This window comes from Eurypyga helias, unplaced genomic scaffold (genome assembly GCF_000690775.1).
Source record: "Eurypyga helias isolate BGI_N326 unplaced genomic scaffold, ASM69077v1 scaffold4725, whole genome shotgun sequence".
Taxonomy (NCBI): domain Eukaryota; kingdom Metazoa; phylum Chordata; class Aves; order Eurypygiformes; family Eurypygidae; genus Eurypyga; species Eurypyga helias.
Genome location: NW_010249330.1, coordinates 6,693 through 19,245, shown reverse-complemented (window position 1 = coordinate 19,245; position 12,553 = coordinate 6,693). Strand labels below are relative to the sequence as shown.

Genomic DNA, 12,553 nt, shown 5'->3' with positions numbered 1-12,553 from the left:
CACCCTCCATGTCCCCTGCGTGGGTGATGGGAGTCGTGACTCATGGGGACGGCGTCTGGGTCCTTACGGTGTCCTACACCCAACGTGGTACCAGTGCAGAAGCTGGTAGCGCAGGCCGGTCTGGGGTCTGCAAGACCATTTGCATCATGCTTTTGCCTCCTGGGCAATAATTTTAAGGTGTTTTAGAAATATTAGTGAACCAAACCAAATCTGCGGTCCCCTGGGAGGCGCAGAGAAGATTTATTGCTCTCCTTCCTCCTGCCCTTATGAAAGGAAACTGGAGCACAGACCGGAGGCAAAAGCTGCAGAGAGCCTGTGGCAGAGCCAGTAATGCAATCTGCTGGGCTGGATACCCTGTATTTTATGTAATTTTCTCTACAAGTATGAAATGAATATAAGGGATGTAAAATACACTGGTCTGATCTGGAAGCATTTTGCTGAGGGTTAATGGTTATATAAACCAAAGTGTAATGGAGAGTCAAAGCTAAAACCTTTCTAGAACTGCGTTATAGGGGAAAGCTGGGATTTTGAACTAATCTGAGTGTGGATTTTTTTTTTTTCCTATTCTTAGTCCTGACTTTTCTTTTGCATGTTCATTTCTGGTAAATGAGGGGTTTGCTGCATTACTCTCAGCATTAGTCCCTTTTGTAGCTTACTGCATGTGAGAAAAACGCTGCTTGAAAAACTGGTTAATGTCAGAGCCCTGAGCTTGCATTTATCCCCAAATTTTCTCCATAGCTCAGCCCTTGATGACGAAGGCACTGCATATTGACAGCGTAGTGCCAGCGTTGTCTTCTACACGTGATTTGTGTCAGGACATGCGATGTATTGCAACTTCTTTTGAATGCTGTTTGTAAAGTCAGAAAAGGGATTTATTTGTGCATAAACCATTCATAACCTGACCCAGGATAGCATGAAAGGCATGCTACAACAGCAGATTGTTGCTATATGTGTATATATGTGTGTGTTTATATGTATGTATTACAGCAAGGTTAGTTTATTGGTAAAAAGAAGGTGTGAAACCTCCTGGCACGAGCACAGGGAGGGGATCCAGCAGCGCTGACTTCTCTCTTATGCTAGATTACCAGTGGCTTTGGCAAAGGTGCTTTTAAAGTTTCCTGCCTTCTTTTCTCCAGACATAAGAGAGGATCTGAATTTCTCGGGCTGTTTTGAACCTGTTAGTGTACTCGCAATGTGCCGCCAGCATGTGTAGCATCACCTGCTGCCCGGTGAAATTCCCATCTCGGCTCCTTGTTTTTGACCCCACTGAGAGGCTCGGTGCGGTTGTGAGCACCTTGTTGTTGAGGATGGGACAGAGATATCCTGCTCTGGCCCTGCCGCAGGGCTTCAGCTCCCTTCCCCCTCTGCTGTGGGACCTTTAAGTGTAATATATTGTGTATATACATGCTATGGATACATGAAGAACATCCCACTTGTCCTGCCTTCAGTTCACTAAAATGCATCCACCTCTGTCAGGGATGGCAGCAGCTATCCAACAACATTGTGGACGGTGGGTTCGGAGAGGCCAAACCCGGGTGGCCCTGTGCTAACGTGGGTGAAGACGCTCTTTGCACTCGAGGTGGGCCAGAAAACCGGCGTGAGCATCCTGCTGCCTGGTGACAGGGGTCTGGGAAGCTTTAAAGGCTGTGAGTGGTTAATGCTGTGTTGGGTTTCCAAGGGTTCCTTGAAAGATGAGACCTGCGGCCTCCCCCTCTTTCCTCCCCGGGAACAGGAGGTGACCATCTGGTAGCAGTTTAGAGAAAGTCAGCGCTCTCAAACGGTGCCATTGTATCGTGTGAAATAACGGGGCGCCTGCCTGCCCTACTCCCATAAGGCTCTTATGTGTCCAAAAACCCAAGAGAAGCTTTCCGTGCTTAAGCAAGCAAGCAGACGTAACCCCTGGGTTACGGAGACCGCGTGAGGGGCAGAGGATGTTTAATGGGAAGCAGTTGGGCGCTCTGGCCGCGGCACAGCCCGAGGCTCCGGTTGCGAAGCGGGTCCCGGAGGAGCCAGCATCCCTCACTGTTTATTTTGGTCTCCTGAGCTCTGTGCATAGAGCTTTCCTTGTATAAAGCATCCCCTCGATTGTTACTTCGGTATTCTGGTTAAAAAGGGAAGAAAGATGGAGCAGAAGTTCCCTCGTTGATGCCTCCTGGGTTCCATTGGAGTGCCGAGAGCCAGACTGCGGAGCGGGATGAGCCATGGTGGATGGTGTGCTGTGACACCCCGGTGCTTCCCACCGGGAGATGCGGAGCCTTTGGGCAGGAGCCAGATCCCATCACAGAGTCTGGACACCCTTGGCTTGGCTGGGACCCCCAAGGAAGAACTCGCCTTCTGGGAGGGGAGCGTGTCAATGGGAGGCCCCAGCCACACCATTTGCTTGTGGCTTTGGAAAAATCTTGGCTGTTGTATGAGCTACTGGGATTTGAACCAGACCTTTGCCCTCTCTTCCCAATTTGCAAGATCCCTAAAGAGCAGCTTTAACTGGTGGTGTGTGACCTGCTGGTGCCTGGCTGTGGGGTGACCGGGAGGACAGAGCAGCCACACTGCACAGACATCCCCAACGCCGCAGCACAGAATAGAAAGACACATATATTTTGCTGCTTCTCAGGCACTGTGCTTGCTTGGGGAGTGTTTGAGCAGGGATGAAGGCATCTGTCTCTTGCCCCAAAGCGCCTGGCTGGCAGGGACCACGTTTAGGTCAAAACTGCGGGTGTGCAGGAGCTGCTGCCGATGTGCACAGCCAGCAGAGCTGCTGGCAGCAGGTGCCACCTTGGAAAGCCTGTGCCTCCATCATCTGCCAGGATTAATACCAGTATTTTTTAAAGCTGACCCTGCGTCGCTGGTGCTGCAAAGCAGGGCCACGGCTGTGTGATGCTCAGCCAAATGCCACTGCCTCGAGTGGGTTGCAAAGGTCCGGTCCCCAAAGGGATAGCGAGCAGTTCCCAGCCCAAGCTTGATGGCTGTGGACAGAGGCTGGCAGGGGCAGAGGTCACATCCGAAAAAGGAAGTGCTTGGAGATCTCATTTTAGGGGATTTTGGGCTTTCCCTGCTGTGGGAGGGGAGCCACTGCCTTCAGCAATGGTGGATTGAGCCAGAGCTGCCTGAACTGGTTTGGAATTGGTTAAAAGGAAGAGTGTGTTGATGGGAATGCCGCTTTGTGCTGCACACACCTCCGGAGGAAGGGTGATGATGCTCGGCATCTCCACCTCATTCCCTGCCAGCTGCCTCGACACCAGCCAGCAGATCGGATGCTGGTGGGGCTTGGGAAGCCTTGCCAGTGCCAAAAATCCCCTGATAAGTATCCTAGTGGGGAGAACCCTGCAGCATGGTCATCCCGGACCCTGCTTGGGCCAGGGACACCTTAGCCCAGGGTGTCAGGGACACGTGGACCTGAAGGCCCATGGCTTTAGGTGTGGGACCCTGGTGTGGGACCCTGGTGCTGCTCCGGTGAGAGTGGGGTGTGGGGCCCCTCAGCGCTGCCCTGCCTTCAGCTCCTGGTGTTGTAATGAATACGCCAGCTTCCTCGCAGGAAGCCGGGAGGAGGGTCATCTGGAGCAGAGGCTGTTTACTTTCCTTTCTTGGCTCTGGGCAGGACAGGCTATTTTTAAGCTTTTTCTCTTTTTCCTGGGAGTTGTTTTGCTTCCTGAGGTCCTTCTGCCTTCTCTGTGCAAGGAGCAGGAGAGGGGTGATGCTGAGCAGGGGAGCTGCAGCCATGCTCAATACCACCGAGGGCTACTGTGGCTGAAGGTGGCATCCCTGACAATCATGTTTATGGCAGTGGGTCTCTGTCTCAGAGGTGGAAACACAAACCCTGTTGGTGGTCACAGTCCCTCTCCTTGCTTGTGCTTGGGATGTTTGGCTTTCTCCAGACCATGTTAGACTCAGGGCAGTGGCCAAACATGCCTGCAGGACAAGCTGGGTACTGAAATCTCCGTGCAACCAGAGGCATAAGATGGACATCCTGTCCTGCAGAGAGCCATGGGTGGGAAAGCTCTCAGATTGTCACAAATCAGTGACACCCTGGGGGTCCTTGTGACTTTTGCTGTCAGAAATTGCTGAGACATTTCTAACCCTGTCTTGGGGTGATGTTTCCTTGCCCAGCCCCTTGGTACCCTCTTACTGCCCATCGGGACCTCAGTGCTGGCACAGGATGTGTTATTTGGATGGCTCGAATCTTCTGCAGCTGTAATTGTGGTTTTGCAGCTCTTCCTTAGGCTTGTTGAACCCCTTTGTGACTGGGCTTTGACCTTTTTCTCCTTTTCTGCAGCGGGGCCTAGAGAGACCTGGAGAAAATCTGTTTCTGGGTGTTGTATTCAGTCCAGCCCCTCAATAAGGGCAAGGGATGGCTGTGCTCCAGCAAGACTGTGGTGGAGGGCAGGTTTACCCCAGGCTTGGGGCACGTCGAGAGGTTTGAAGGCAAAAGACAGGGCCATGTGCAGCAGCTCCAGCATTGCCATGGAGAGACCACCCAGTCACTGATGCCACCATTTCTTTGGCAGTAGCAAGTGGCGGTGGGACTCGGAGGAGCTGAGATGATGGAGGTGGTTCACACAATGAACCCTGGATGTTAGCAGGGCTGTTTGTATCCAAAGCTTGTTATTAGGCCAAAAAGAAATCCCCAAACCACTTGGTATTGAGAAATTTCCAGGGGGATATTCGTTAAGGAAAGATGCTCGCCAGCGTTTACTTTGCTGTTGGGTTCCTTGAGAGCATTTACTTTTAAACTGTTCCTCCAGACACATCTGTCATGAGGTTATTAAGCTTTGTTGAAGGGAATAAATGGAGGCTGAGCTGGCTGGCTGGAGGAGTGGCGAGCAGGTTTTAAACGCCTGACGTGGACAAAACTGAGATCCCATCCATCAGGGAGCTAGCAGCGCCTGGCGGGGCCGTGTCCTCTGCTGCTCTTGCCCGCTCGGCTTTGCTCGAGGCTGGGGAAAGGCTCCCTGTCGGGTTGTCCCTTCCACTCCCTTTGTTTTCCTGCAAAATGCAAGCTGGGCTTGACTGATGCATTATTTTAAACTTGGGATTTGGGAGAGAAAGTCGTTAAAATGGTATTTTCTGGATTAAGTGTGTGATGGAGAAGGAAAAGCATAGAAAAGTCTGTGCTGGAGAGTCTGAGCCGGGGCTCAGTTTTGGAGACCTGAGAGTTACGGACATGTCGGAACAGCTTTCAAGCGTGGGACTTTTTTTTGGATTAATTGTTCTGGGGGTGCTGAGGACTGAGGCTTGGGCGCAGACCTGCGGTGCACAGGACGTGCCGAGCACAGGCGGCAGGGTGGAGAGTGCTGCAGAGCATCTCGCCCCTGAAAGCCAGCAGGGACGTGGCTGGGGGGATTCAGAAAACAGAGCAGATAAAATGGAGGAAAAATATCTTTTCTTTACTGTCTCCCTCCGTCTACCAATGTCAGAATGTTTTTGAGATGCAGGACGGACCATTTTGTCACTTAGTGCCCTTCATGGAGCCCTTCCTGGGTCTTACATGGTGGATGCTATGTGTTTTGCTCCGGTGCTTTCTTCTCTTCTAGCCATAGAGCGGCCGTGGAGCTGTTCCCACCAGGTTAATAGTCAGGGTGACTCACCCTGTGCATCCCTCCCTGCCCACGCCAGCCGGGAGCCTGTCTCCAGCACCCAGTGGTTCCCGTGCGGGGATCGGAACCGCAGCTGGGGGACACGAGTGTGTGTCCCTGCTCACATCTGTCTGTCCCCGAGCACGGAGAGGCTCTGGGAAGGGGCTTTTGCTGGGTCACTAATACAGAGCATCCTGGGGAGGCTCCTGGTCCAAGCCCCTGCCGTGCCCATTCTAGCTGTTTCTTCAGCCTGGTGTTCATATTTAGCAGGTTTTGGGTATTCCTCCCAGAAATGGAAGGCAGCCCAAAGCCCGTATCCTAACACATGAACCCCTGTGTGCCTCACCATTGCGTGGCTTGTCGCTGTCACCCAGCTCCGATGGTCTCATGTTCCTCACCATCTCCTTTGGCACCCCCAGAGTTGCTGCCCCGGGACGGGGCCATCGCTGTCCCCAGCCGTGTCTGCTGCCGTCCCTGCCTGGAGCCGGGTGGCAGTGGGTGTCAGCAGCTGCATCTGCAATCTGCGGGCAGAGTAGAGTGGGGGTGGTTGCTGCATGGACGGCAGGCCCCAGCCGCACCAGATGGCTCCTCTCCGGCAAACGGATGTGTCCCAGGGATGGAGGGTCCCCAGGCCCTGCCACAGGGATCAGAGCAGTCCCGTGGAGCAGAGGTGCCTCCCGCGTGTTGGCTCTTCTCCAGCTCCACCCCAGGAGTGGGTGGACATCCCAGGTCGAGGGAAGGCTGTACTCCAGTCTCTCCCCTCAGCTGCTGGCGTCCTGTGGGATCTCAAGCACAGGTTTTTAAAGGTTAAATATCACCCTGCTGATTCACAGGATGGGTGGACTCAGTACTGGTGCTTGTGTGGTCATTAGCGGGGTGGCTGTCATCACGCTGAGGCTGTCACAATGCTGGCTCAGCTTCATGTCATTGGGGCATCTGTGGGACCTGGGGGCTGTGCCTCATCCTGTCCTGACCCCAGGCTGGGGGGGCACTGCTGTGCCTGCCTGGGTGTTGTGGGGCACGACAGGTACGGGCAGCCCATGGTGTTTGAATGGGATCCAGCAGCGGTTGAATGGGGTGGGAAGGGCTGCCTGTGGGACACATGGATGTCCAGGCATGAACCAGGACCAGGTCAGGCAGCGACTGGCCCTCGACTGCATGGCCGGGATGGGAGCGTCACTCTGTGGATGGAGGCTTCCCTGAGCGATGCCGTGTGCCCCCAAGCTGAGGGTCTGACACCAGCTTTCCTTAGACACGTTCCTTGCTCGGGGGAGGGTTGGGGGAGTTTATTCTTACGTAGCCTGCCCAGCTCTGTGTGCTGAGGGGACCCGTGTGACAGACAGAGCCGAATGATGGGTGCCTGTGTGAGTGCTGCTCCGCTGTGCCACAGTAACCTGTGCATCCACTTTGCTGCAGCTGAGAGCACAGGGGCAGATCCTGTGTGGTGCTGAGGCTCGGGGAACACAGGACTACTGCCTCTTCAAGCATACATCAGAACATCCAGTTTGATGTTGCATCCGTCTCTCGTTGCCTAACTTCCCCTCTGGTAAAATGGGGATGACAATGTTTAGACTGTAGGACATCCCTAAGGCCTCCAAGTTGGCCCTCCCTTGTATCAGGGTCTCAAGTCGGTGTTTTCAAAACGCTTTGGTCTTTGGCTCGGGTGATCTCTAGGTTGTTTTTAAGAATTTGGGCTTCTGTGGCTGCCACCTTTGGTTTTCTTGCTGCGTTTATGTGTATTTGGTGCTCTCCTGGGATTGTTTTCCTGTTCCCAACTTGGATTTTGCTGGCAGTACTCACCGGGAAGCCTGTGTTTATCTGCGAATCCTTTGGGTGCGAGAGGGAAAGGAAGGCATTGGGAGCTGGATTGCTGGCTGTCCCTGGGTCTGGTGGCATGCTCTGCTGTGCTGTGCCACAGTGGGGCCCTCTGCTCCTCTCTGAGCATGCGAGGGGTGCAGGTGGGGTGGAGGGCAGCACGGGGATGGTTTCTGTGCTGGGGTTGAATTTCCTGGCTCTGGTTCCAAGTTTGTTGCTGGGTTTGTGACTTGTTTGAAGAGGCAGAGCCTGGCCCTCAGTCCCTACCTGCTTTAAATGGGATTATGAGCCCTCAGGAAAAGGAGCAGAAATGAGGTTACGAATCTCAGGCAGTGTCTGTAAGCACAGGTGGATGGTAACTAACTTCTGAACTCCTTTTCATGTTTTTCAGCTCTGAAAAGATCTTTTGAGGTCGAGGAGGTAGATCAGTCTTCAAATTCCTCCACCCCACAAAGACGGACCCCAAACCCCCTCCTCAGGTCCACCGTGTCCAGCTCCACACAGAAGTTTCAGGAACTCGGCGCCAGGAATTCGGAGCCATCTGCCCGACATGCAGACCCCACAGCCCAAAGATCACCCAAGCCCTCTCTGAGGAGAGTAGAGCTCTCTGGACCCAAACTGCCTGAGCCGGTGTCCAGAAGAACAGAAATTTCCATTGACATCTCATCCAAGCAGGTGGAGAACTCCACCTCAGGGTTGTCGAGGTTTGGCCTCAAAAGAGCAGATGTGCTGGGGCACAAACCCCCTGAACCCACCCCAAGGAGGACTGAGATCACCCTCGGCAAGCCCCAGGAGCCGAGTCTCCGGAGGGTGGAGGCGCCGGCATCAAAGATCCCCGAGATGCCCCAGCGAAGAGCCGAGACGGCCAATGCTCCTGTGCCCGACACAGCCACCAAGCGCGTGGAAATCCAGGTAGCGAAGGCTGCCGAGGTCCCAGTCCCACCAGCACGGCAAGCGGAGAGCTCGGAGCCTCCCCTGGCCACCCAGCCTCCCCAGGCAGAGCCAAAGCCGCAGCCAGCGCTGGTGGAGAGCCCACCAAAGAGAGAAGAAGGTGAGTACAGCTCCGGGCAGCTGCGCGGTTGAGATGCGGGCTGGTGCCTGCCTTCATCCCTTGCTGCAGGTGCACAGCCCGTGTGGGGACGCCGAGCCTTGTGCACTGCTCTTTTGGCTCCCGTGGTGATGCCTTTTGAGGCTGGTCTTGGATCTGTGCTCAGATGTGTCTTCATACATGGCTGTTATCCTTGGGTTTATCCTAGCTGAAAGAGCTGTCAGTTTGAATAAAAAATGCTGTCAAGCCTACAAGGGAATGGAAAAGAAAGTGCCAAAAGCCTGGGTGCTTGCAGAAAATGACAATTCTGCCAGCTGGGCCCCGTGTGCGCACACATCTGCCTGGGTAGCATCTAGAAAAGCCTCTGAGGTGCGGGAGAGGCGGTGGTTGTGGAAGCACTGTTGCGATGGCTTGTTGTTTAGTGTTGTTGCTTATGGTTGTGAGGCAGAAACCACCTCTTCATTAGCACGAGTCAGAGTGTTTTTGGCCTTGGAGCCAACATTATGGACCAGAGCCACTATTAAACTGGAGCCCTGGTTTATATTAGCTGTATCTTGTTTTCGATTAATCCTGTATTAAAGCCAGCTTCCCTCCCCCGCGAGTTGTCATTTATTCTCCTTAATGTTTTGGAGATACTTTTTTTTCCTCTTCAGGACTGTTAATTATTTTTCCATTCCCCATCACCCATGAGCTCTCTCCTGTGAGGGATGCAGCGGTTGGTTGGAGGGCACCACCTCCCCACCCCACCCTCTGCCTCCTCCCGGGGGTTGTGGGATGGTGTGTGATGGCTGAGCCAGGAACTGGGAGGTCCGTGCCGGGCCCCAGAGCTGGACCACGTGCCCTTGTCTTGCTTCACCATGGAATGGTCCCCTGCTCCATCTCGTCTCCCTGGGCACAGCCCTGTGGTTGCAGGGCAGTAACGGGGTCTGCGGAGAGGCTGGGCTTTGGTATGTGTGCATAGCCTAAAATCAAATCAGGAGTCAGTGATGGTGCTGCTGTCAAACCCGTAAGACTTGAGTGGTTTCTCTCCTTGGGCATGTGTATGGTTTAGGTGTGGCTTTTCTGAGCCGGCCTTTAAAGAGCTGACAAACGCCTCTACCAGCTGGCAGGTTGGTCCATCTCTGGCTGAGCCTGGCTGAAGTCAGGCTAATGATAGAGTTCAACCTGAGCATCCCTCATGGGCTCTCAGTCCCCAGCTGCTGTGTGTGTGGTGCCCAGGAGGGACATCTTCTCCTGTGGGTGACTGTGCAGTCTCGTCCTGCTGGGTTTGGGCTGCTCTGAGCTTCTCGAGCTGTGAACTGCTGATGGTTGGGCACTTTAAGAGCCGAAGACCGTCTGCGCTGCTGAGTCCACCAGCTGCCGGGGATAGGGAAGAGGGAGGGCTCTTTGCATCAAAAAGGACTCCAGAAGTCCAGGACAGCTGCTGGGGATGGGTTTTACCCAAGAGCCCAGCTGTCTGGGGTCTGCTCTGCAGATCGAGCCGGCCCTTGGTCCTGGTACAAAAGGGACTTTCAGTCTAAATGCCTCCTAGAAGAGCCAGGAGACAAAGTAGTAGGGGTAGGGAGGGCCCTGGCTCCTTCTCCCTCCCTGTCAGCACGGACGGCAGCCCAGAGTCACTGCCACAGCCCATGTCCCCTTGCTGGTTGTCTCCAGCCTCCTCCATCGCCACGACTCGACGTTGTCTATGGCTGCTCTCGCGCAGGACCCCATTTCAGGGCACTCCTCCCCTTGGTCCACGACACCCACCCTGGGGTGATGTTGGGTGGGTGGATGGCATCTCTCCTGGTCGCTGGGTGTAAGCACATGGAGTTTTGGGCAGGCTGCACAGGGACCCTCAGGGAGCCCTGTGGATGCGTGCAGGCATGTTGCCAATGCTTGCCTGCTTGACTGCAGCTTTAGCCTCCCCACAGCCCCCCAAGTGAAATTGTTCACTGCCTGATGTCTGCAGCAGAGACAACACATGGCATGAAGTCCTGCTCCCTCTTACTGCTCCCGGAGTTTGGGGCACCCAAGAGATGCTCCAGTGGCACTGGATACCTCTTGTTCCTGTTGCTTTGTGGTTCTCCAGCACAAACAGCTGAGCAGGGGATGCAGGCAGCTGCCTCCAGCTGCCCTCAGCTCTGTGCTGGGACTTGCCTCCCCCAGCTGCTGGGGCTCTGCTGCCTTGCCTTTAACCCCTCGTCCTGCTGCCAGAGGTATGCAGGAGAGCGTGTTGTGCAGGAAGAGGCCGGTCAGAGGAGAAGAGCAATTGCAGAGAGCTCGGCAGTTCAGAGCAAACCACAAAGGAAAGGACTAATTATAGTGCTGAACTTCATTAGGGCCGCATGGCTGGTGATGTGGGCTGAGCCTGCTCCCGAGCTGTGGTTCTCAAGGTGGGAGTGGGGGCAGGAGGTGTCTTCGTGGAGCAGACGAGCAAGAAATATTCCTCCCATTCCTTTTCTGTCTCTCTGAGCCCTCATGCACTTCTGTGCTCCCTGGGGTTTAATGCTGAGTTGGGCCGTTGGTGACAGGGGGCCGGGACAGGGGTGCGCACCACGGGTGCAATGTGCCACTGCACCAGCATCCCGGGCAAAGCTGGGCTGCGTGTCCCCAGGGTGGCTGGTGCTCCCCAGCTGGGACAAGGAGATGTGATGGGATGACTGGGCGATGTGGGTTGCTATAGCTGGAGTCGTCCAGAGAATCTTCCCGCTGTGGCTGAGCAAGGCTGCCTGCGAGAAGAAAGGGGAATTGTGGGAGCAGCAATACTTCATCCAGGGACATCCACTGTCCATTTGCAAAGGAGAGATCTTGAGGGCTTCTCCTGAGATGGATGTGGGGACAGGCGAATCGTCAGGAAGAGTGCATCGTGTCCGTGTTCCTGCCACATCCTACCTCAGCATCCCCTTCCACTGGTGCTTCCGTCACCGATGCTGCCATTGTGCATGTGTGGTTGAACGTCTTGTTCTTCTGTTGTGCTTCATGCCTTGCAGTGCGGTGGAGGCTTGGAGGGGAAGACATTATTGGTCCCAGAAAAGTCAGTGTTTTCCACCTCAGTTTAATACTCTGTCTCTGCTCCCCCCATATCTGAACCTGTTTGTGTTTGAGGTGAAGGCTCACTTCTGGAATCTCAGGTGCTGGATTAGAAGCAATCCCAGATGAGAAGTGAAAGCCGGTTTGATCTGCTGATCCCTTTTGTCCCTGCACAAGCTGCTGTGGTCACGTTGCCCAGAGCCCTGGGGACAGCATGCTGCCAGCAAGGCAGGCTCCCCACCGCGGCTCTGCTGCCTGCTCCTGCCCTCGCCCCTTCTTCCTGCTCTTGGCAACTGCCAGGGCCACAATTCTCCTCATCCGTGGTCCTTTCCTGCAAGGATGCTCTGGAGCTTGTTTAGATGAATCAAGGCCGACACAATGATTAACGGGAACGTTCACCTAAACAGGGACTTGGCCTTCCATGGTGAAGTGCAAAACAGCCTGAACCATCTGTGAGCTTTCAGCTTTTTTGGAGTCTTTGTCCCGTTGCTGCCTGATGCCCCTCCTTTGTGACAGCCACGCAGGGTGCCAGGCGCCTCTTAAAAAGCAGCAGGGTCCCCCCTCTTATTTTGCTGCAGAACAAGCGAGATGACATAAGGAGAGCCAAGCAATTCAACTTTTCCACTCTTTTTTCCAGCCCTGGACCCCTACGGAAAGCCTTTTCTTTAGAATTTGCTATTTTAGGGACTCCCTTAGAGTTGAGCTAAAATTAAAAAAAGAATTAAAAAACGAAGAATAAAAAGGAAAACTTCAGATCCCCTTTGTTCCTTGTGAGGGTTGTACCCAAAAACCCGTGACCCGTTGTTGTGTACGGGGGGAAGCCATGGTGGAGGCTGCAGCCCAGTGCCCCCCCCAGCCAGCCTCAAGCCTCCATCCTGCCATGGACACCCAGGGACGGAGAAGCAAAGCCACCCGAGCCTCGGGGCGACTTCTCTTCTCTCCTGTCCTGCGAGGGTGATGGCGAGCCGGGGCTGGGCTGCCGCGCTGGCACAGGGGGGTTAGGGGGATTTGGACGACTGTTAACGCAGCGACGCTTCCCGCAGTGAAGAGGCCAGGGCTTAGTGGAGACGCAGTGAGTAATCATTTCCAGCTCCCTGAGCTGCGCTGCAAT

General features: G+C 54.6%; 1 protein-coding gene across 1 annotated transcript; it reads left to right on the top strand.

Moving 5' to 3' along the window:
• Nucleotides 1-7,772: 7,772 nt before the first annotated feature.
• Nucleotides 7,773-12,514, top strand: LOC104509377 (septin-9-like; the record flags this gene model as incomplete). The annotated part of the gene is made up of 3 exons (XM_010151308.1): nucleotides 7,773-8,440; nucleotides 10,040-10,063; nucleotides 12,493-12,514. Coding segments are annotated over 3 exons (714 nt in total), but the record flags the coding sequence as incomplete, so codon positions are not given.
• Between the last annotated feature and the right edge of the window lie 39 nt (nucleotides 12,515-12,553).